Here is a 25,848-nt window from a genome sequence, read left to right as displayed (position 1 = left end):
TCTTTCATCCAGGCTTTCATCCCTATTACTCCACCAATAATGTTCTTATCAAAGTCATCAGTGACCATCATATAACTCTATCAATTGAACACCTGTATTACTTGACCTACCAGCAGCCATCTGACACCCTTAATCTATCCCTTCTTTGAACTTATCTTTCACTTGACTTTTAGGATACTTCTCTAATCACTTAGCTTCTCTAATTCCTACATTTCCTGGAGTCAGAAAGCCCCAAGACTTAAATTTTTGATTCTCTTTCCTAACTACTCTCATCCTCCCTTAGTAACCTTACACAATTCCATCACTTTAAACATCATCTATATGCTAATGACTTCAAATTCATTATCTTCAAACTAGATGAACTCTTCTGGACTACAGACTCATATCCAACTACATTTCCACTCAGAGGTATAATAAGCATCTTAAATCTAACATGTCAAAAACTGTCCAATCTCAGTTACTGAAAATTCTCGTATTTCCTACTGTTCAACCCAAAAACTTTGGAGCTAACTTTGACTCCTCTGTCCCTTCTCATACCCCATTTAACACTTTAGTAAATCTTGTCAGCTCAATCTTCAAAATACTCAGAAACCAACTATTTCTCATGACCTTTCACGCCACTTCCCAGGTTTTAAGCTATCATCATTAGATTATTGTAACATCCTAACTTCTATTCTTGCCACCTATGGATTATTTTCCACAGACCACCCAGAATAATTTTAAAAGTCAGATCCTGTTGCTCCTCGCTCAGAACCCTCCAGTGTCTTCCTACCTCTTCCATAGGCCCTACAGGATCCACCTGCTACTCAGGTGTGACCACCAACTTCATCTATTCTCATTCCATCTCTTACTTCACTCCAGCCACATGGACTTCCCTGAACTTCCTCAAACAAACCAAGTGTGCTCCTGTCTCATGGCATTCATATTTGCTATTATCTGAATCTGGAATCTCTTTTCCTCAGGCATTTGAATAGCTACTCTCTTATATCCTTCAAGTCTTTAACTCAAGCATTATCTAAGTAGGCTTTCGTGGTCACCCTATATTAAACTGTCTTCGTGAACCTTGGAAAATTCCTTATGTACCTTCCCTGCTTCGTTTTTCTCCACAGTGCTGATCACGATTATGTTTTTTTATTAGTGGTTTCTCCTCACAGGGCAATGGAAGTCCCATGATGGTAGGGCTTTTTGACTGTTTTTAGTCCCAGTTTTGTAAGCCCACAGGTTAGAACACTACCTAGAATACTGTGAGTGCTTAGTAAATGTTCGTTCAATGAATGAATGAAGAATCACTGACCCCCAACAGTCATTTACCAGTATCACATTTGAGAAATTATGTTAGAATAACAATCTGCTATAAACAGTTTCTAAATACTTATACTACTTAAGTCTTCAAGATAGAAACATGGGAAAAAAGTCCACAAAACAATAACCGCACTTTTATTTTCTGCATCATTAAGATCTTTCTTGAGACTAAATTGAAAACAAGTGTTTAATGTCTAAAAGTGAGACACACCTTATAAATGTAAAGATGTAGCAGCAAGAGTATCACTTGGGAAATTGTTAGAATTTATTCAAACCTTAACCCAGACCTAATAAGTCATGAACTATGGACATGGGGCTCAGCAGTCTGTTTTAATTGCCCTCCAGGTTAATTCTGAGGCATGCTGTAAGTATTGTTTTGCTTTCCAGGTGGGGTCTTGCTCTGTCACCTAGGCTGGAGTACAGTGGCACAGTTATGACTTTACTGTAGCCTTGACCTCCCAGGCTCAAGTGACAGTCCAACTTCAGCTCCAGAGTAGCTGTGACTACAAGCACATGCCACCACAACTGGCTATTTTTTGTTTTGTATGTACAGACAAGGTCTTCCTACATTGCCCAGGCGGGTCTATGTTACCCAGGCTGGTCTCGAACTCCTGGACTCAAGCAATCCTCCCACCATGCTAAGATTACAGGTGTAAGCCACCACATCCGGCCACACTGAAGTATTAGGGAAAACCCAGCACACCAATGCTGTTAAAAGCCTATTCTTACCTCTGATGAAGTAGCTGATCCAAACGATGTTAAGGGCTTATTCCATGCACTGACTGAAGGTGGCTGTGGTGGACTAATGGGACCTACTGGAAAGAAGCCATAAGAAACATGATTAAGATATAGAGTCTAATAATCTCTAACCCATTTAACCCTTTCCTTAATCTCCTATTGTCTAGCTATTACTAGCCAGGCAATAAAACAATCACTTTTCAAATCAGACTTACAAAGATTATTATGTATCAACATACAGGCATACTTCAGAAACATTGTGGGTTCAGTTCCAGACCACTGCAATAAAGCAAGTATTGCAATAAAGCAAGTCACACTAATTTTCTGGTTTCCAAGTGCATATCAAAAGTTATGTTTACATTATACTACAGTCTAATATGTAATAGCATCATGTCTTAAAAAAGATACATACTTTTTAATTTAAAAAAAAACTACCGCTAAAATGGAAGCTAATCATCATCTTAGCCTTTGAATCGTAATTTTTTTGCTGGTGGAATCTTGCCAGTGGAGATGTTGATGGCTGCTAACTAGGATGGTGTTTGCTGAAAGCTAGCATGGCTGTGGCAGTTACTTAAAATAAGACAACAATGAAGTTTGTAACATCAACTGACTATTCCTTTCATGAATTCTCTGTAGCATGTGATACTGTTTACCCATACAGTAGAACTTCTTTCAAAACTGGAGTCAATAGTCTCAAAACCCATTGTTTAATCAACTAAGTTCATGTAATATTCTAGATCCCTTGCTGTCATTTCAACAATGTTCACAGCATCTTCATCAGGAGATTCCATCACAAGAAACAACTTTCTTTGTGTCAGTTATTTCCTCCACTGATGTCTTGAATTCCTCCAACTCATCCATGAGGGTTACAATCAACTTCTTCCAAACTCCTATTAATGTTGATAATCTGACATCCTCCCATGAATCACTAATGTTCTTAAAGGAGTCTAGAATGGTAAATCCTTTCCACATGGTTTTCAAATTTCTTTGGCCAGATCCATTAGAAGAATCACTGTCTATGGAGGCTGTAGCCTTAGAAAACGTATTTCTTAAATAACAAGACTTGAAAGTCAAAATACTCCTTGATCCATGGGCTGCAGAATGGATGTCATGTTGGAAGGCATGAAAACAACATAAATCTTCCTGTACATCTTCATCACAACTCTAGGGTGACTAGGTGCCCTGTCAATAAGCTTATATTTTGAAGAAAAGCTTTTGAGCATTTTCCCCCCTGAGCAGTAGGTCTCAACAGTGGGCTTAAAAATAATAGGTATGGGCCAGACATGGTGGTTCACACCTGTAATCCCAGCACTTAGGGAGGCCGAGGCAGGTGGATCACCTGAAGTCAGGGGTTCGAGACCAGCCTGGCCAACATGGCAAAACCCCGTCTCTATGAAAAATATAAAATTAGCCAGGCATGGTGACGTGTGCCTGTAGTCTCAGGTACTCAGGAGACTGAGGCAGGGGAATTGCTTGAAGCTTGAATCTGGGAGGCGGAGGTTGCAGTGAGCTGAGACTGAGCCACTATACTCCAGCCTAGGTGACAAGAGTGAAACTCTGTCTCAAAAAAGAAAAAAAAAAATTGGCATGCCATTTTGTAAACAGATGTGATGTCATCTAGGCTTTGTTGTTCCATTTCTAGAGTACAGGCAGAGTAGATTTTCTAGAGTACAGGCAGAGTAGCATAATTTTTAAGGGCTCTAGGATTTCAAACATGGTAAACGAGCAGGGGCTTCAGCTTTAAGTCATCAGATATATTAGCCCCTAACAAGAAAGTCAGCCTGTCCTTTTAAGTCAGGCATTGACTTCTCCTCTCTAGCCATGAAAGGCCTAGATGGCATCTCCTTCCAATAGAAGGCTGTTTCGTCTATGTTAAAAATTTATTATTTAATGTAGCCACCTTCATCCATTATCTCAGTTTTGGATCTTCTGGATAACTTGCTGCTTTACCTTGCACTTTCATGTGATAGAGGTGGCTGCTTTCCTTAAACTTCCTGAACCAACCTCTGCTAGGTTCAAACTTTTCTTTGGCAGCTTCCTCACCTCTCTCAGGCATCACAGAATTGAATAGAGATAGAGGCCTTGCTTTGGATTAGGCTTTTGGTTAAGGGAATGTTGTGTCTGGATTGACCTGCTATCCAGACCACTAAAACTTTGTATCAGCAATAAGACTGTTTTACTTTCTTATCATTAGTGTTGATTACTGAAGTAGCACTTAACTTTTGACCTATCTTGGCTTTTACCATGCCTTCTTCACTAAGCTTAGTCATTTCCAGCTTTTGATTTAAAGTGAGATGTACGTGACTCTTCCATCCACTTGAACACTTAGAGGCCACCAGAGAGTTATTAATCGGCCTAATTTCAGTATTGTTGTGTTCTTAAAGAATAGGGAGGTCCAGGACAGGTAGAGATCAGGGAACGGCTGGTCAATGGAGTGGTCAGAACACACAAAACATTTATCAATTAAGTTCACCATCTTATTTGGGTGTTCATGGTACCCCAAAACAATTACAATATCAAAGATAACTGACCACCATAACAGACAAACGATGAAAATTTGACATATTGCAAGAATGACCAAAATGTGACACAGAACATGAAATGAGCACATGCTGTTGGAAAAATGACACCAGAAGACTTGCTTGACACAGTTACCATGAACTTTTAATTTTTAAAAATGCAGTGTCTACAAAGTGCAATCAAATGAGGTATGCATGTACAAGTCCCTCCCAAACATTGCCTATTATTTTCTCATCAACACAAAAATTATTTCCATAAAATATGCCTGTTAAACATGCTTAAAACAAAAATTTTAAGAAAGTTGAGGATTACTATTACTTTTTCCTACAATAAAAAATGAGATGGCTAGAAAACACTTAATGAGTATATAAATAAAATTGAAAAGAAACCTCAGTATTCCCATGCCATTCCCCACCCCTCACTTCTCTTTTGCAACTTACATTTCTTAGAGATATCATTCAGCACAGCTGGTGGGGCCACCTTGTTATCCCATAATTCAGCTGTCAGAGTGCCATGTGACTGTGGGGTCTGGATGGATTTTCCTGAGGCTACATAATCTGTGCCATTAGATGTCTGAGCTGAAGGCAGCCTAATTGATGGTGGTGGCTGTTTTGAAGACTGAGATGTAGTCTGTAGTGGATTCTGGACTGGTTTGTGGGTCTGTGCCTGAGTCTGGGCTGGGGCAGGCGGGGCAGGATTTGGGGCTGAGACTGGGGTGGGGGCTGGGGCTGAAGCTGAGGCAGGGGCAAGTGGGACTGAGGCAGTTGGGGCTGAGGCTGGGATAGTAGGTGCTGCGATGACTGGGGCAGCTGGGGAAGAGGCTGCTGGGGCCGGCGTTGGAGCTGAAGCTGGTGCTAGGGCTGAAGCAAGAATGGGAATTGAGGCTGAGGCAAGAATGGGGACAGAAGCTGGGGTTGAAACTGAGGCAAGGATGGGGGTTGGAGCTGGGGCTGAGGCTGGAGCTGAAGAAGAGGTTATAGCTGCAGCTGAAGTAGAGGCTGGAACTGAAGCTGAGACTGAGGCTAAGGCCGAAACTGGAGCTAAAGGTGAGGCTGGAACTGGACCTGAGGTTGAGGCCAGAACTGGAGCTAAAGTTGAGGCCGGAACTGGAGCTGGGGTTGGGGCCGGAACTGGAGTTAAGGTTGCTGGAAGTGGAGCTGAGGTTGAGGCTGGAACTGAAGCTGAGGTTGAAGGTGGAAGTGGAGCCGAAGCTAGAGGTGGAACTGAGGCTGAAGACTGTGCTTGCTGGATCCCTGTAGCCTGTTTTTTGGCAAATCTTGGAGGAAGCTTAGAAGTCTGGCTTCTTCCTTTTTCATTTGCATTCTTTTTGTTCCAGACCTTAAAAAATTAACAGGAACCATTTTTGTCAATAACGCAGCTGAAAGCAACAGTTCATAAATGCAACTTTTAACTAACTCCCACTAACCTGGCTCCTTTACTTTTCAAAATAGGTACTCAAACTACAAAATGTCAGGGTTGCTAATAAGATTTTGAATGATGAGAAGCCAAAATAATATTGAGACAAAAGACAAATAGGTATTGTACATTCTTGACATACAGGTACACAATTCTGAAATTCAAGAACTAAGAAATTTTGCAGTAAATTCATTTGGCAGCAAAACCTACCTGAGCTAACAAAATGAGACTTACAGTTTTAACTCATATATTTGCCACAGACATTAATTTGGGCAGTGTGGCTGGTATGTTATGATATAGGGTAGATGCACAACTATTTTACCTTTCTAAATAAATGACTTCTGAAAATTTGGTTCCAAAGGTTATAGGCAATTAAACGAATAATTTATCTTGATTCATTCTGTGTATTTAAATGAACTAATATAAATTACAATAGATACTTTTATAGGCCAGGAATCCAAAATCTACTGGTTCGTGACATTTGTGTTCATTATCTTTCCAAGATAATTTAAAATCAACTCAACTTTGCCTTGGGGCAAATAAGGTGTCCCTAGCATATAATGTTAAAGTAAAGATGGTCTTGAGGAAGTAGCGGTTGCCATTCCAAGACGGCAGAATAGGAACAGCTCCAGTCTGCAGCTCCCAGTATGATCGATGAAGAAGATGGGTGATTTCTGCATTTCCAAATGAGGTACCTGGTTCATCTCACTGGGACTGGTTGGACAGCGGGTGCAGCCCACGGAGAGTGAGCAGAAGCAGGGTGGGGTGCTGTCTCACGCGGGAAGCACAAGGGGTGGGGGGATTTCCCTTTCCTAGCCAAGGGTGTCATGACAGACTGTACCTGGAAAATCGGGACTCCTGCCCTAATACTGCACTTTTCCAATGGTCTTAGCAAATGGCACACCAGGAGATTATATCTCACGCCTGGCTCGGCGGGTCCCACACCCATAGAGCCTTGCTCATTGCTAGTGCAGCAGTCTGAGATTGAACTGTGAGGTGGCAGCCTGGCTGTGGGAGTGGCGTCCGCCATTGCTGAGGCTTGAGTAGGTAAACAAAGCAACCGGGAAGCTTGAACTAGGGGTAGCCCACCGCACTTCAATGAGGCCTGCCTGCCTCTGTAGACTCCACCTCCAGGGGCAGGGCATAGCTGAACAAAAGGCAGGAGAAATTTCTGCAAACTTAAAAGTCCCTGTCTGACCACTCTGAAGAGGGCAGTGGTTCTCCCAGCATGGTGTTTGAGCTCTGAGAACAGATGGACTGTCTCCTCAAGTGGGTTCCTGGCCCCGTGTAGCCTAACTGGGAGACATCTCCCAGTAGGGGCCGACTGACACCTCAGACAGACAGATGCCCCTCTGAGATGAAGCTTCCAGAGGAATGATCAGGCAGCAATATTTGCTGTTCTGCAATATTTGCTGTTCTGCTGCCTCTGCTGGTGATACTCAGGCAAACAGGTCTGCAGTAGACCTCCAGCAAATTCCAACAGACCTGTAGCTGAGGGACCTGGCTGTTAGAAGGAAAACTAACAAACAGAAAAGAATAGCATCACCATCGACAAAAAGGACATCCACACCAAAACCCCATCTGTAGATCACCATCATCAAAGACCAAAGGTAGATAAAACCACAAAGCTGGGGAGAAACCAGAGCAGAAAAGCTGAAAATTTTAAAAACCAGAGCGCCTCTTCTCCTCCAAAGGATCACAGCTCCTCGCCAGCAACGGAACAAAGCTGGACAGACAATGACTTTGGCAAGTTGACAGAAGCAGGCTTCAGAAGGTTGGTAATAACAAACTTCTCTGAGCTAAAGGAGGATGTTCGAACCCATTGCAAGGAAGCTAAAAACCTTGAAAAAAGATTAGACGAATGGCTAACTAGAATAAACAGTGTAGAGAAGACCTTAAATGATCTGATGGAGCTGACAACCATAGCACGAGAGCTACGTGACACATGCCAAAGCTTCAGTAGCCGATTTGATCAAGTGGCAGAAAGGGTATCAGTGATTGAAGATCAAATAAATGAAATGAAAAGAGAAGTTTAGAGAAAAAAGAGTAAAAAGAAACAAACAAAGCCTCCAAGAAATATGGGACTATGTAAAAAGACCAAATCTACGTTTGATTGGTGTACCTGAAAGTGACAGGCAGAATGGAACCAAGTTAGAAAACACTCTTCTGGATATTATCCAGGAGAACTTCCCCAACCTAGCAAGGCAGGCTAACATTCAAATTCAGGAAATACAGAGACCACCACAAAGATACTCCTCGAGTAGAGTAACCCCAAGACACATAATTGTCAGATTCACCAAGGTTGAAATGAAGGAAAAAATGTTAAGGGTAGCCAGAGAGAAAGGTTGGGTTACCCACAAAGGGAAGCCCATCAGACTAACAGTTGATCCCTCGGCAGAAACTCTATAAGCCAGAAGAGAGTGGGGGCCAATATTCAACATTCTTAAAGAAAAGAATTTTCAACCCAGAATTTCATATCCAGCCAAACTAAGCTTCATAAGTGAAGGAGAAATAAAATCCTTTACAGACAAGCAGGTCTGCCTTACAGGAGCTCCTGACACCAAACATGGAAAGGAACAACCAGTACCAGTCACTGCAAAAACATGCCAAATTGTAAAGACCATCGATGCTAGGAAGAAACTGCATCAACTAACAGGCAAAACAACCAGCTAACATCATAATGACATGATCAAATTCATGCATATTAACCTTAAATGTAAATGGGCTAAATGCCCCAATTAAAAGACACGGACTGGGCCGGGCGCGGTGGCTCACGCTTGTAATCCCAGCACTTTGGGAGGCCGAGGCAGGCGGATCACGAGGTCAGGAGATCGAGACCATGGTGAAACCCCATCTCTACTAAAAATACAAAAAATTAGCCGGGCGTGGTGGCGGGCGCCTGTAGTCCCAGCTACTCGGAGAGGCTGAGGCAGGAGAATGGCGTGAACCCAGAAGGCGGAGCTTGCAGTGAGCCGAGATCGCGCCACTGCACTCCAGCCTGGGTGACAGAGCGAGACCCCATCTCAAAAAAAAAAAAAAAAAAAAAAAGACACGGACTGGCAAATTGGGTAAAGAGTCAAGACCCATCAATATGCTGTATTTAGGAGACCCATCTCACATGCAGAGACAGAGATAGGCTCAAAACAAAGGGATGGAGGAAGATCTTCTAAGCAAATGGAAAACAAAAAAAAAGCAGGGGTTGCAATCTTAGTCTTTGATAAAACAGACTTTAAACCAACAAAGATCAAAAGAGACAAAGAAGGCCATTACATAACGGTAAAGGCATCAATTCAACAAGAGAGGTAACTATTCTAAATATATATTCACCCAATACAGGAGCACCCAGATTCATTTAAGCAAGTCCTTGGAGACCTACAAAGAGACTTAGACTCCCACACAATAATAATGGGAGACTTTAACAACCCACTGTCAACATTAGACAGATCAACGAGACAGAAGGTTAACAAGGATATCCAGGACTTGAACTCAGCTCTGCACCAAGCAGACCTAATAGACATCTACAGAACTCTCCACCCTAAATCAACAGAATATACATTCTTCTCACTACCACATCACACTTATTCCAAAACTGACCAAATAGTTGGAAGTAAGCATTCCTCAGCAAATGTAAAAGAACAGAAATCACAACAAACTGTCTCTCAGACCACAGTGCAATCAAATTAGAACTCAGGATTAAGAAACTCACTCAAAACCGCACAACTACGTGGAAACTGAACAACCTGCTCCTAAATGGCTACTGGATAAATAACAAAATGAAGGTAGAAATAAAGATGTTCTTTGAAACCAATGAGAACAAAGACACAACATACGAGAATCTCTGTGACACACTTAAAGCAGTGTGTAGAGGGAAATTTATAGCACTAAGTGCCCACAAGAGAAAGCAGGAAAGATCTGAAATCGATACCCTAACATCACAATTAAAAGAACTAGAGAAGCAAGGGCAAATACATTCAAAAGCTAGCAGAACGCAAGAAATAACTGAAATCAGAACAGAACTGAAGGGAATGGAGACACAAAAAACCCTTCAAAAAATTAATGAATCCAGGAGCTGGTTTTTTGAAAAGATCAACAAAATCGATAGACCGCTAGTAAGACTAATAAGAAAAGAGAGAAGAATCAAATAGACTCAATAAAAAATGATAAAGGGGATATCACCACCGATCCCACAGAAATACAAACTACCATCAGAGAATACTATAAACACCTCTATGCAAATAAACTGGAAAATCTAGAAGAAATGGATAAATTCCTTGACACACACACCCTCCCAAGACTAAACCAGGAAGAAGTTGAATCCCTGAATAGACCAGTAACAGGCTCTGAAATTGAGGCAATAATTAACAGCCTACCAAGCAAAAAAAGTCCAGGGCCAGACAGATTCACAGCTGAATTCTACCAGAGTTACAAAGAGGAGCTGGTACCATTCCTTCTGAAACTGTTCCAATCAACAGAAAAAGAGGGAATCCTCTCTAACTCATTTTATGAGGCCAGCATCATCCTGATACCAAAACCTGGCAGACACAACAAAAATAGAGAATTTTAGACCAACATCCCTGATGAACATCGATGCAAAAATCCTCAATAAAATACTGGTCAACCAAATCCAGCAGCACATCAAAAAGCTTATCCACCAAGATCAACTTGGCTTCATCCCTGGGGTGCAAGGTTGGTTCAACATATGCAAATCAAAAAACATAATCCATCACATAAACAGAACCAAAGACAAAAACCACGATTATCTCAATAGATGCAAAAAAGGCCTTTGACAAAATTCAACAGCCCTTCATACTAAAAACTCTCAATAAACTAGGTATCGACAGAACGTATCTCAAAATAATAAGAGCTATTTATGACAAACCCACAGCCAATATCATACTGAATGGGCAAAAACTGGAAGCATTCTCTTTGAAAACTGGCACAAGACAGGGATGCCCTCTCTCATCACTCCTATTCAACATAGTGTGGGAAGTTCTGGCTAGGGCAATCAGGGAAGAGAAAGAAATAAAGGATATTCAATTAGGAAAGAGGAAGTCAAACTGTCCCTGTTTGCAGATGACATGATTGTATATTTAGAAAGCCCCATCGTCTCAGCCCAAAATCTCCTTAAGCTGATAAGCAACTTCAGCAAAGTCTCAGAATATAAAATCAATGTGCAAAAATCACACGTATTCCTATACACCAATAACAGACAAACAGCCAAATAACGAGTGAACTCCCATTCACAATTGCTTCAAAGAGAATAAAATACCTAGGAATCCAACTTGCAAGGAATGTGAAGGACCTCTTCAAGAAGAACTAGAAACCACTGCTCAACAAAATAAAAGAGAACACAAACAAATGGAAGAACATTCCATGCTCATGGGTAGGAAGAATCAATATCGTGAAAATGGCCATACTGCCCAAGGTAATTTACAGATTCAATGCCATCTCCATCAAGCTACTGAGAGGTGCCAGCGTGCTGGCAGCCCTCACAGGCCTCACTCGCTCTCGGTGCCTCTGGGCTCCCACTTTGGTGGCACTTGAGGAGCCCTTCAGCCCGCCGCTGCACTGTGGGGGCCCCTTTCTGGGCTGGCTCCCCGGAGCTGGCTCCCTCAGCTTGCGGGGAGGTGTGGAGGGAGAGGCCTGGGCAGGAACCCGGGCTGCACGCGGTGCTTGCGGGCCAGCGCGAGTTCTGGGTGCGCATGGGCTTGGCGGGCCCTGCACTCGGAGCAGCCAGCTGGCCCTGCCGGCCCCAGGCAATGAGGGTCTTAGCACCTGGGCCAGCGGCTGTGGAGGATGTACTGGGTCCCCCAGCAGTGCCGGCCCACCAGCGCTGCGCTCAATTTCTCGCTGGGCCTTAGCTGCCTTCCCACGGGGCAGGGCTCGGGACCTGCAGCCCACCATGCCTGAGCCTGCCACCCCCTCCGTGGGCTCCTGTGCGGCCCAGGCCTCCCCGATGAGCGCTGCCCCCTGCTCCATGGCGCCCAGTCCCATCGACCACCCAAGGGCTATGGAGTGCAGGCGCAGGCGCGGGACTGGCAGGCAACTCCACCTGCAGCCCCAGTGCGGGATCCACTGGGTGAAGCCAGCTGGGCTCCTGAGTCTGGTGGGCATGTGGAGAACCTTTATGTCTAGCTCAGGGATTGTAAATACACCAATCGGCACTCTGTATCTAGCTCAAGGTTTGTAAACTCACCAATCAGCACCCTGTGTCTAGCTCAGGGTTTGTGAATGCACCAATCGACACTCTGTATCTAGCTACTCTGGTGGGGCCTTGGAGAACCTTTATGTCCAGCTCAGGGATTGTAAACGCACCAATCAGCACCCTGTCAAAACAGATCACTCGGCTCTACCAATCAGCAGGATGTGGGTGGGGCCAGATAAGAGAATAAAAGCAGGCTGCCCGAGCCAGCAGTGGCAACCTGCTTGGGTCCCCTTCCACACTGTGGAAGCTTTGTTCTTTCGCTCTTTGCAATAAATCTTGCTGCTGCTCACTCTTTGGGTCCACACTACCTTTATCAGCTGTAACACTCACCGCAAAGGTCTGCAGCTTCACTCCTGAAGCCAGTGAGACCACGAACCCACAGGGAGGAATGAACAACTCCAGATGCACCACCTTAAGAGCTGTAACACTCACCGCGAAGGTCTGCAGCTTCACTCCTGAGCCAGCGAGACCACCAACCCACCAGAAGGAAGAAATCCCAAACACATCCGAACATCAGAAGGCACAAACTCCAGACATGCCGCCTTTAAGAACTGTAACACTCACTGCGAGGGTCCACAGCTTCATTCTTGAAGTCAGTAAGACCAAGAACCCACCAATTCCGGACACACGACCAATGACTTTCTTCACAGAATTGGAAAAAACTACTTTAAAGTTCATATGGAACCAAAAAAGAGCCCGCATTGCCAAGACAATCCTAAACAAAAAGAACAAAGCTGGAGGCATCACGCTAACTGACTTCAAACTACACTACGAGGCTATAGTAACCAAAACAGCATGGTACTGGTACCAAAACAGAGATACAGACCAATGCAACAGAACAGAGGCCTCAGATATAACACCACCCATCTACAACCATCTGATCTTTGGCAAACCTGACAAAAACAAGCAATGGGAAAGGATTCCCTATTTAATAAATGATGCTGGGAAAACTGGCTAGCCATATGTAGAAAGCTGAAACTGGATCCCTTCCTTAGACCTTATATAAAAATTAATTCAACATGGATTAAAGACTTAACTGTTAGACCTAAAACCATAAAAACCCTAGAAGAAAACCTAGGCCATATCATTCAGGATATAGGCATGGGCAAGGACTTCATGACTAAAATACCAAACGCAATGGCAACAAAAGCCATAATTGACAAATGGGATCTAATTAAACTAAAGAGCTTCTGCACAGCAAAAGAAACTACCATCAGAGTGAATAGGCAACCTACAGAATGGGAGAAAATTTTTGCAATCTACCCATCTGACAAAGGGCTAATATCCAGAATCTACAACGAACTTAAATTTACAAGAAAAAATCAAACAACCCCATCAAAAAGTAGGCAAAGGATATGAACAGACACTTTTCAAAAGAAGACATACATGCAGCCAACAGACACATGAAAACAATCCTCATCATCACTGGCCATCAGAGAAATGCAAATCAAAACCACAATGAGATACCATCTCACACCAGTTAGAATGGCCATCATTAAAAAGTCAGGAAACAACAGGCGCTGGAGAGGATGTGGAGAAACGGGAACACTTTTACACTGTTGGTGGGACTGTAAACTAGTTCAACCATTGTGGAAGACAGTGTGGTGATTCCTCAAGGATCTAGAACTAGAAATACCATTTGACCCAGCCATCCCATTACTGGGTATATACCCAAAGGATTATAAATCATGCTACTATAAAGACACATGCACATGTATGTTTCTTGTGGCACTATTCACAATAGCAAAGACTTGGAACCAACCCAAATGCCCATCAATGATAAACTGGATTAAGAAAATTTGGCACATATACACCATGGAATACTATGCAGCCATAAAAAAGGATGAGTTCATGTCCTTTGTAGGGACATGGATGAAGCTGGAAACCATCATTCTGAGCAAACTATTGCAAGGACACAAAACCAAACACCTCATGTTCTCACTCATAGGTGGGAACTGAACCACGAGAACACTTGGACACAGGGCGGGGAACATCACACACCTGGGCCTGTTGTGGGATTGGGGTAGGGGGGAGGGATAGCATTAAGAGAAATAGGTAGTGTAAATTACGAGTTAATGGGTGCAGCACACCAACATAGCACATGTATACATATGTAACAAACCTGCATGTTGTGCACATGTACCCTAGAACTTACAGTATTAAAAAAAAAAAAGATCGTCTTTGCTGTAAGTCAAAATATAAGGAGCTACGGTCCTTATATTTTATTTAAAATTTCCTTTGATTCCGGTCAAATGATTAAAAGTTGGGAAGATGATGTCACTCTTAACACTTGAAGAATGAATACAGCCTTGACAAGTAGATAAAAACTTTGAACATTTGCTGATACACTTTGGGCAACAAATCTAGATAACTAGCAACAAGTTGAAACAAGGTTTAAACCTGTATGACTTGTTCTTCCTTCTTTCGCCGTTCTTCATCCTGTAAACGTTTTTGTTGTTTTTTGGATACCACTTCAGTAAAACCATCATCATTCAAATTTGACTGTGGATCTTCAATTACTGTTACTTCAGGATGATCATCAATTATAACAACACCTGTGGGTGTGGGAAAGGATTTAAGATATTTTCCGTTTTTCAAATGAAAATTAATAAAAACGTTTAGTATAGTAGTACTTAAAAAAAAAAAGAAACTAGCCAAAGGCCTAGTTCCTATAACTTATAGTGTATAATCTATTTTCCACCCTATTGCATGGCCATTCATTGTAAAGATTTGAAAAGATTTCATACACTTAAAAGTTAAAAATAAAAATCCTAAAACTGGCCAGGTGCAGTGGCTCACGTCTGTAATCCCAGCACTTTTGGAGACCCAGATGGGCATACTGCTTGAGGCCAGAAGTTTGAGAGCAGCCTGGCCAACATGGCAAAACTCTATCTCTACTAAATATACAAAAATTAGATGTGTGTGGTGGTACACACCTGTAGTCCCAGATACTCGGGAGGCTGAAGCACAAGAATCACTTGAACCTGGGAGGTGGAAGTTGCAATGAGCCGAGACCATGCCACTGCATTCCAGCCTGGGTGACAGAGTGCGACTCTGTCCAAAAAATCCTAAAAATACCTGTTTTGAATGATATAGGTCATTTTTCTTTTCCTTAAGTAATATAGAAGTAACGCCTTAAAAAAGAAAAAAAATCAAAATTATCCTATGACCTAACCTCGATCTCTTAGCTTCAGATCTGTATAGTGCTTTAAAAGATCTACAAAGCATTCTACCTCATTTGCATCTAACCATTCTAAGAGGTGGCTAATGTTTTAAAAAACGAAATAAACTGATTTGTTTAAGGTAAGACGACCAGCTTAGCTGGTCTTATGACTCTTAATGTCTCTGTTTTATGTAGACCCTTGTCTACAGTGTGGAGTTGTTAAAAATAAATATATGTTATGGGCAACACAGTGAAACCCTGTCTCTACAAAAAATGCAAAAATTAGCTGGCGCATGCCTGTGGTCCCAGCTACTTGGGAGGCTGAGGTAGGAGAATCACTTCAGCTGGGGTGGTTGAGACTGCAGTGAGCTGAGATCAAGCCACTGCACTCCAGCCTGGGAGAGCAAGACCCTGTCTCAATAAATAAATAAATGAATAAGTTAATTAATTAAAATAAATGTGTAAGCTGTGTGTGAATGTAAGATAGCATAGGTGAACACACACCAGAATCATCTAGGTGATGCAACTCAAGATCATTTTTCAACTTATTTTCCAACTAACCATTATTTTGGCTATCTTAAAATTACCCTATATCCCAGTCAGTATGTGAAATATAAATCCATCAAATAATATTTCCAAGAAAAATTAAATTACTTCAGGTGATGTAATTTTTTTATAGGTATAATGTCTGAACAATAACTCTTAAGTATCAAGAAAGAGTAAAGCAATTTAAAGAAATTATTTAATTTTCAAATAATATACAATATGTTTTAATTGGAAATTACATATACAATAAAAATATTTTTCTTGGAAACGATAAGTATACAATTCAGGATGGTGATAACTTGTTAGGTACAGCAACAAAGGAAGGTGATACTTGTTAGGTATGGCAACATAGGTATGATCAGGGAAGTGGTCACAAAGAAACTATCTACAAACATTTCTTCTAAAATAGTTAAAACTTAGCATTAACATATTCTGAGAGATGAAATGAAAAATGAATACTGGCTTTCACTCCTTAGAAACTGGCTGGGCATGGTGGTTCACACCTGTAATCCCAGCACTTTGGGAGGCCGAGGAAGGCGGATAACATGAGGTCAGGAGTTCGCGACTAGCCTGGCCAACATGGTAAAACCCTCTCTCTACTAAAAATACAAAAAATTACCCTGGGAATAGTGGTGCGCGCCTGTAGTCCCACCTATTCAGAAGGTTGAGGTAGGAGAATCGCTTGAACCTGGGAGGCAGAGGCTGCAGTGAGCCGAGATCATGCCACTGTACTCCAGCTTGGGTGACAGGGCGAGACATTGCCATTATTCCATTTTTCTAATAGAAACTTGATTTCAGCCAGGCACGGTAGCTCATGCCTTTAATGCCGGCACTTTGGGAGGCCAAGGTGGGCGGATCACTTGAAGTCAGGAGTTTGAGAGCAGCCTGGTCAACATGGCGAAACTCTCCACTAAAGTCTCTACTAAAAATACAAAAAATTAGCTGGGCATGGTGGCATGTGCCTGTAATCCTAACTATTAAGGAGGCTGAGGCAGGAGAATCACTTGAACCGGGGAGGCAGAGGTTGTAGTGAGCTGAGATTACGCCACTGCATTCCAGCTTGGGGGACAGAGTGAGACTGTCTCAAAAAAAAAAAAAAAAAAAAAAGGAAACTTGATTTCAAAAGAAAAAACCCAATTGATTCTGATTTATAAGACACTTCTACTTGTTTTTAAAATCCTTTTAAAAATCATTAACTCTGTAAAATGAAGCATATTCTCATTTTAATGAAAGGTCTGAGTCAAACATTTCAAAGGATGTCATGCACACATTACTTTAGACTGATGGAAAGACCTCATCATAATTCTAACTTCATCTCAGTTTTTCACTTACACTAAAATGTGTGTGTGTAAAGCCTATCTTATTATTTCAACTTCCTTAGTTCACCCAACTACAGGTAGCGTTTATGGAAAATTTGAACACTACTTTTTAGTTTCCAATGTCCTCTTCTTGTTAACACTTTAGGTTAGAGATATTACTTAAAAACAATGTTACCAGGAAAAAGAACTAAAGATGACTAACTCTTAAAGATAACTTTAATGAGTTGAAATGAATAGCTTAATTTCTATCACCACTTCAGAAATACATATAGCTTTTATCTGTTTTTACTGTCTTTTTTGTTTTGTTTTGTTTTTACAGGCATGCACCACCACGCCTAGCTAATTTTATATTTTTAGAGACGAGGTTTCTCCATGTTGGTCAGGCTGGTCTCAAACTCCCGACCTCAGGTGATCCGCCCACCTTGGCCTTCCAAAGTGCTGGAATGACAGGCCCGAGCCACTGCGCTGGGCCTATTATGTCTTAATATAGCAATATTATGGCTGGGCATGGTGGCTCATGCCCGTAATCCCAGCACTTTGGGAGGCCGAGGCGGGCAGATGACTTAAGCTCAGGAGTTCGAGACCAGCCTGGACAACATGGCAAATACCCATTTCTACAAAAAAATAAAAATAAAAATAATAAAAAAAAATTAGCTGGTCATGGTGGCTCATGCTTGTAGTCCCAGCTACTCGGGAAGCTGAGGCTGGGGAATCGCTTGAAGTCTGGGATGCAGATGTTGCAATGAGCCGAGATTGCATCACTGCACACCGGCCTGGGCAACAGAGTAAGACTCTGTCTCAAAACAAACAAACAAATGAAGAATTTGCATTGCTCACAAATTTCCAGGTAATGCTGATGATGTGGGGACCACACTTTGAGAACTAATGGTAAAAAACAATGTCCATGAGCTGTGCTCAAATCAGGGCTTAATATGTACAAATAACCATTAGGCAGATGAAAGAAAAACCTCATCTATATATCTTATACTAGAATAACTGCAACTAACCCAACTTTCCCATTACTACTATTATTACTACTATCTGAGCTATCTGGTCTTAACTTAGTAAATCTCTCAATTTTATTCAGTATTTCCAGTTTCATCCAAATGAATGGCAAATAGTACATTTTACATGTACAAATGTCTATACACAGATATTCCTTGTCTGCTTTTTCTTCATTTAATATTTTCTTGTTGCTTGTATTATCCTTCATATTTGATCCTCTATTACTTCATGGCTTTCCTATTTATCCACAGTGACACTGCCTCTCATCCTATTATTTATTCTGTATTTGCCATATCTTAGACACCAATTTTACCAAGGAGATAATTCATTGAGTTTAACATTTAGTTCCTTTTGTTTTTAATAATACATCTATACCAATATAACTAAGAATCAAATTTCTGTGCTTTCTCAAATCTGGCAAAGTAGAGTGGTTACTGAATTTTCTTCCTCTTTTTTGGAAGAACAGTGCAATGCTGTTGGATTATTTTTAACAAAAATTTTATTAAGCATTCAAGGCTACACTAAAAGCTGGAGTTATTTTAGTTTAAGTTCAATCAGTTAGTGTTTCATAAACAGCCACTATGTATATCTTGAATGTCCAACTCTCTCCTTCTTGGAAAACTTCTTTAATTGTGGCATCTACATTTTAAAATGTAACAAATAAATAAATACATAAATAAATAAATAAAATGAAAGAAACCTAAGACGTACTTGCATAATTGTTGAGATCAAACTGTGATAGAGCATCCACTTTCTCTTTTGGTTTTTTAGGACCTGGTTTGGGGTCTTCTCTTTTTTTCCCAGTAGAATCTTTGGAGTTCTTTTGTCCTGTACCATTAGGTACTCCTTCCTGATGGTGTGCAGAGCTGCCATTGACGAGGTCAACCCCAGTTGTGCCTGCAGGCTGGTCATCAAATGGCCTACAAAAGAATAACTTGAGATATTACTATTTCCACCTATTCAAACAAAAGAAAAATGCTCTTATTGGCAGTTTCTAAAGTTCATTCTAAGATGAAACACTGTTGGGACAGAAAACTCTTAACTGTAACCAAACAAGCATTAGTGACTTTTGTTTAGTACAACCTTACTAAAACCGGGTTTCCCAAGAAAGTAGACTAGCTCCCTAGAGTTCTTTCCAGCAATTAAATTCTAGAATTTTAATTATACCAGAAGTTCTTAGAGTCTATTTGTCTATCACATTATGAGCTAATTATAGCAGAAAATTTCTGTGATCCAAGCAAGTTCAAAGTATTCACAAATGGATGCTCTCCAAAAGTCGGCAGCATATGAAAACAAAAATTTTTAAAAAGCATTCTATATTTACAACTATGTACATTTAAAAAAATGTAATCAGATTTACACATTGATAATAATTATTTAAAAAAACTTAATATGGAAATAATTCACTTCACAAACCAAATGTATCCCCTACAGTTCTTAGTAGTTCTTATTTCCTAAAAGAACAATTTCAGGTTGATTTTTTAAAATTTCCAAGTGAAAATGATCATGGGAAATGGGTTTACTAACTCATTTTCATCTTAGCCTATAGTATTACTCAAGATAAAAGCTTACCAGGTCCCTGGCCATAACCTGAAACATTTTAAGAATGAGTTCATTTCTTCCATGATGCTCTTATAAAAAACATTTAATTATAATCGTCACTGCCATTTCTACAGGTTCAAAGTTGTTGCTATCTATGTGGCACAAAAATCTTGCTACATAGTTGAGATTTACATAGCACAAAAATCTTATCAAAATTTTCCCTGAGTATTGTTACTTAAAATTCTAATAGTTTGGTTACAGGAAATGAACTATTCTGTTTATTTTGGTTATCCCGATTCTCTTGGAATTTTAAGGGAATGTTCAAATTCCAAGTAAAAATTTCCTTTTTCTAAATTATCTGGAACAGCAAGAAGATTTTCTCTAATGCTGTAATTTGAACGTATCCCTCAAAAGTTCATGTGTTGGGCCACATGCGGTGGCTCACGCCTGTAATCCTGGCACTTTGGGAGGCTGAGGTGGGCAGATCACCTGAGGTCAGGAGTTCGAGACCAGCCTGGCAAACATGGCGAAACCCCGCCTCTTCTAAAAATACAAAAATTAGCCGGGCATGGTAGCGTATGCCTGTAATGCCAGCTACTAGAGAGGCTGAGCCAGGAGAAATGCTTGAACCCAGGGGGGTGGAGGTTGCAGTGAGCAGAGATTGCGCCACTGCACTCCAGCCTGGGTGACAGAGTGAGACTCCATCCCTCACCCGCCCCTCATTAAAAAAAAAAAAAGTTCATGTGTTGGAAACTTGGTCCCTAATGGCAATGCAGCAGTGGTGAGAGGTGAGAACTTTGGGAGGTGATTATGTCATGAGGGCTCTGCCCTTCTGAATGGATTGATCCTTAACAGGTTAATGAATGGGTTATCAAGGGAGTTGGTTAGTTATCATGAATGGGTCTGTTATAAAAGCCAGTTGTGCCATCTCTTGTGAGCCCCCTCACCATGTGATAGGCATGCTGCCTTGGGACTCTGCAGAGTCTCTACCAACAAGGCCCTCATGAGATGTCACCCCCTCAACCTGGGACTTTGCAGCCAACAGATTTGCAAGAAATACATTTTTCTTTATAAATTACCAAGTCTCACGTATTTAGTTATATCAACAGAAAATAGACAAATATACCTTACGAGTGTAGTAACCTGAAGTGCTAAATATGTAAAACTAACGAACTCAGATTAATACCATACAGTCCAAATAAATTGTTAAATTCTTATCAGCTCAGGCTGCAAACCTGGCAGTTGCTCTAAAAGCAGGGCACACATAATAATGATTACTTACTATATACCAGGTATTAAGTGCATCAAAAGTATCATCTTAGTATCTTCACACATTAAGTGCTATTATTTTCTCCCCATTTTACTGGTGAGGAAGCAAAGGGGAAGCAACTAGAAAGTACTAGAGCCAAGATTTGAACCTAGGCATTCTGAATCTTAACTGCTACTTTATAATGCTTTCTAACACTAAATAAATCGATACTAGCTTACTATAACCTCCCAAAATGCTGGGATTACAGGTGTGAGCCACCGCGCCCGGCCCAACATCTGAATACTTAAAAAAACAGGCCAAGCGATAGGTGCAGGTGGGCGGATCACGAGGTCAGGATATCGAGACTATCTTGGCTAACACAGTGAAACCCCGTCTCTACTAAAAATACAAAAAATTAGCCAGGTGTGGTGGCAGGCACCTGTAGTCCCAGCTACTCGGGAGGCTGAGGCAGGAGAATGGCATGAACCCCGGAGGTGGAGCTTGCAGTGAGCCGAGATCGCGCCACTGCACTCCAGCCTGGGCGACAAGGTGAGACTCCATCTCAAAAACAACAAAAAACAGGCCAAGTTTAGCTTACTTGAGAAAAATTATTTTTTTTTAAAAATCTATTGCCATGGCAATTATGTTACTGGTGTCCTTGGTAGTAGAACGGATTTGTTTTCTGGGCCTCTCTCTCGAGTGGCAAAGTATATGGTTATAATATTAATTTAAATCTCAGAGGACACCTGTGTAGCATTAGAGGTTTATGAGGAAAAACTGAGAAAGAAGGGAGGGCTACTCATCAGATAACTTACCAAATAAGGACACAGTACATGTCCCTCCCTAGATGCGTACATTTTCCCAAAGCTATAAGTTTCCAAGAGGACTCTTCTGGAAAATGTAACATAGCAGGCAAAGACTCCTAAGACACCTTAACCTCTCTCCCTTAAGCACCCTTACACTTTGAGAACAGAGAATAAAGCATTTGGGAAGAACAATGTTTTTTGGTCCTTTATCTAGACTGGCTCTTTGCATAATTCAACCAAGAACTCTACTTTTAGCTTCTTTAAAGGTGCAAAAGCAACTCACCCTCTCTTCCCACTTTTTGATGGTGGGCCACTTCTCCTTTCATTTCTAGGACCCGAGAAATTCCTTCCTGATTTGGGCGGACCATTGTTGCCACGTCGATTTTGACGATCTACTGGTCTCTGACTAGAAAAACTTCTCTTTGCAATTTCCCTCTTTGGAGGTAAAACATTCTCTCCAACCTTTACAACCGTTTGTGCATTCAAGTCAGCATTTTTTTTTTCATCCCTCTCTCGCCTCTCATTGAAATCACTGCTTTCAGAAGCTGTTTCCCATTCTTCATTTGCCTGATCTGAAGAGTTCTGATTAGATAAATCTGGTGTCTTATTCCCCGAAATATCCCCAAGAGTATTAACTGGTTCTTGAGCCACATTATTAACTGTGCCATTTGTAGGCACTGCTACCACCTCATTTGATTTTGAAGCAGCCTCCCTCTCTCTTAGCCGTCTAAATCGAGGTGGCTTGTCTTGCCTTGGTGGTCGGGTAGGACGCTGCCTTCGAGGTCTTTCTCTAGCTGGGTCAAATTTTCGCTCAAATTTTGGAGGTCGTTTATCTGCTGCTATAGGAATAAACTGCTCATGTCTTCTTGGCGGCTCTCCATCTTCTGGTTTAGGAACTTCTGACTGCCTTGGGTTCCACTGATTGTCCCGATAAGCTGGTCTTCGTAAAGTGGAAGGGCGTGATGGACGGCCTCCAGGATCCCTTCCACCACGCCTGAATGTTCCCCCTCTGCCTCTCCTTGTAGGCTCTCCTTTAGGAAGAAAGCCTGGTTTAGCTTTATCGTCATCCCTTACATAAGGCTTTTCTAGCAGTCTATTATCTATTCGAACATGATTATCAGGCTTGAAAGAAGATTGAGGCTTTACAGGTTTTTTGTTTTCAGGCCGTTCCTCTCTTTTGGGAAGTTTGCCTTTACTTAAACTGTCCTTGTCACTTGCACTTTCATGAATTTCACTGTCTGTGTCAGTCTCTGAACCCCGCTGTCGTCTTCTTTTGGGGACAACTTCAAAATCAGAGCTCTCACTCCGTGTTTCACTTTCTTCTCGCTGTCTGAGAGGCCCTGAGGGTATATGCTCTGCTCTTGGCTTATTGTCTCTATACTGAGGATAATCTCGAGTGTGTCCCCTACCACCCCTGCCACGCCCTCCATAAGAACCTCTATAGCTTCGACCTCTGGAGTAATATTCACCTCGGCCTCGACCTCTGTATCCTTGATCTGGAAACCAATCTCTATCTCTAGCTTCTTTCCAGTAGGTCCTGGGAGGCAAAGTTGATTCTTTTTTAACCGCTGGTCTTGAATCTGGTCGGGGCCTCTCTATAACAAGGTCTCTGCTGATGACTTTCTCAGGTTGCTTTTCTTCTTTGACTATTGGTGCTGCCACAGTCTGTTGGTTTACAGTCTTAACTGCAGGCTCTACCTGAACAGTACTCACAGGTTCCGGAGACTTCTCAGTATCCTGAGATGGTTTTTGAGCCAAAGTTGCAGTTTCTGTTGAAGGAAATTTCTCTGCTTCTGGTTGAATTGGTGGTGGAACTGACTGTGGCTGAATCGGTGCTGGTGGCTGAGGCGGTGGTGGGGGAGGAGGAAGATCCTTCTTTTCTGTCTTTTCAGGCTTTACAACTACTTTTTCAGTGACCTTTTCAGTCTTTTCTCCTTCTTTCTCCTTCCTCTGTTCCCGTTCCTCTTTCATATCTCTAAGCACAGGCTTTTTAATGGGACCTGATCTTCTCACAGGTCTATCATTACCTTCTTCCCTTCTGTTGGAGCTTGGTCGTGGGCCCCAACGAGTTTCTGATTTAGATTTATATACTTTTTCAGGTTTTGGTCCTTCAGAAGATCGTATAAAACCTTCCTTTTTTGGTTTCTCCTCTGGCCTTTCTGTTGGTTCTTTTGAATCAATGCATCTGCTGGTTACTTTAGGAATGCCTGCAGATGTTTCACTTCTCTGCTCGTCTGGTTTTTGCATATGGTTAGATCCATGGGAAACACTTCTTTTCCGGGAAGGCTGACTTTCTACAGCTGAAATCCGCTCCTCTTGAGGAGTGGATAAGGTCTTTTGATCAGGTGCTTCAAAACAAGCAGATTGATTATTTGCATCAGTATGGTGAGGTCTAACATCTTCCACAGATCTGCTTAAAAACTTTTGTACTTCTGCCTCACTTGATTCTCTGACAAAGTCTGCCTTTGGATGTGCCTCTAACTGATTATGTTCTACAGAAAAAGCAGCAGTAATCTGTTCTTGGTCCAACGCAGCTTCAGACCTATGATGATAAGAATTCAAAGGTATAACCAACAAAGCAATCTTTCCCATGTGTAAGTATATAGCAAAATAATCCCTCTAAAACAGAAAGCAATGACTCTTAACCATAATGAGAATCTTTCTCTCGCTATATAAAAAGTTTAGAGGAGAATTACTCACAATAGCCAAGAGGTGGAAACAGCCTAAATATCCAATAGCTGAATGGATAAAGAAAATGTGGTATACACATACAATAGAATATTATTCAGGGATAAAAAAGAAGGAAATAGTGTCATATGCTACAACATGGATAAACCCTGAGAACGTTATGCTTCAGTGAAGTCTGTCAGTCAGGACAAACATCTTACATGAGGAACATGAAGTAATCAACCTCATCAAAGCAAAAACCACAATGGTGGCTGCCAGGGGCTAGGAGTAGGGGGAAATAGGAAATATAGGTATAGGTATAATATAGGAAATACAGGTAAAGGTAAAAATAGGAAATAGGTATAAAGTTTCAGTCATGCAAGATAAAAAAAGTTCTGGAGATTTGCTGTATAACATTGTGCTTACAGTTAACTACATGGTACTATATGATTAAATTTTTGTTAAGAGGATATATCTAATGTTCTAAGTGGTTTCTGCCACAATTAAAAATAAATAGGGCCGGGCGCAGTGGCTCACACCTGTAATGCCAATCCTCACTTTGGGAGGCCGAAGAGGGCGGATCACCTGAGGTCGGGAGTTCGAGACCAGCCTGACCAACATGGAGAAACCCTGTCTCTACTAAAAATACAAAATCAGCTGGGCGTGGTGGCACATGCCTGTAATCCCAGCTACTAGGGGAGGCTGAGGCAGGAGAATCGCTTGAACCCGGGAGGTGGAGGTTGCGGTGAGCTGAGATGGCGCCACTGCACTCCAGCCTGGGCAACAAGAGTAAAACTCCATTTCAAAAAATGGGCCTGGAGCGGTGGCTCATGCCTGTAATCCTTGCACTCTGGGAGGCAGGAGGATCACTTGGGCCTCAGGAGTTTGAGACCAGCCAGGGCAACATGACAAAACCCTGTCTCTACAAAAAATACAAAAATTAGCCAGGTATGGTACTGCATGCCTGTAGTCCAGCTACTCAGGAGGCTGAGGTGGGAGGATCACCTAAGCCTGGGAGGTCAAGGCTGCAGTGAGCTGTGATTGCATCACTGCATTCCAGCCTGGCTGACAGAGCGAGACCCTTCTCAAAAAATAAAAATAAAAAATAGAAATAAATAAATGAAGTTTATTCCTTAAGGAAAAACAAAGTTAAGACCATGCTGATGTGAATTTCTAATCCATCAAGACCAGTAATTTCCACCTAGAATGAAAGAGTACACTTGAGTAAGCTTATCTGTCCCAATTAATTACAAATAATTATAAAACATTACCAAAAAAATATACCCCATAAAAGGGCAGGAAGTTCTAACTGTATGGCTATAAATTATTACAGTCATCACCAACTGTGCGCCATTTCAAAGTTAACTTTG

The 25,848-nt window shown here is 41.6% G+C and overlaps 1 protein-coding gene across 23 annotated transcripts in view; it reads right to left on the bottom strand.

The window, feature by feature from the left end:
• Positions 1-25,848, bottom strand: part of PRRC2C (proline rich coiled-coil 2C) — a 108,945-nt gene that overhangs the window by 30,303 nt on the left and 52,794 nt on the right. For 22 of the 23 annotated variants that reach the window (XM_063627270.1, XM_063627274.1, XM_063627276.1 and 19 more), the window contains 5 exons: positions 22,095-24,353; positions 18,926-19,134; positions 14,582-14,736; positions 5,001-5,898; positions 2,032-2,117 (listed from right to left, as the gene is read on the bottom strand). In XM_063627270.1, coding sequence (XP_063483340.1) covers positions 2,032-2,117; positions 5,001-5,898; positions 14,582-14,736; positions 18,926-19,134; positions 22,095-24,353 — 3,607 coding nt within the window. The remainder of the gene's footprint in view (positions 1-2,031; positions 2,118-5,000; positions 5,899-14,581; positions 14,737-18,925; positions 19,135-22,094; positions 24,354-25,848) is intronic. The other variant, XM_063627272.1, reaches the window with a different exon arrangement.

The sequence above is a fragment of the Symphalangus syndactylus genome, chromosome 12 (genome assembly GCF_028878055.3).
Source record: "Symphalangus syndactylus isolate Jambi chromosome 12, NHGRI_mSymSyn1-v2.1_pri, whole genome shotgun sequence".
In the NCBI taxonomy this organism is placed as follows: domain Eukaryota; kingdom Metazoa; phylum Chordata; class Mammalia; order Primates; family Hylobatidae; genus Symphalangus; species Symphalangus syndactylus.
This window is presented reverse-complemented; position numbering and strand designations above follow the sequence as displayed.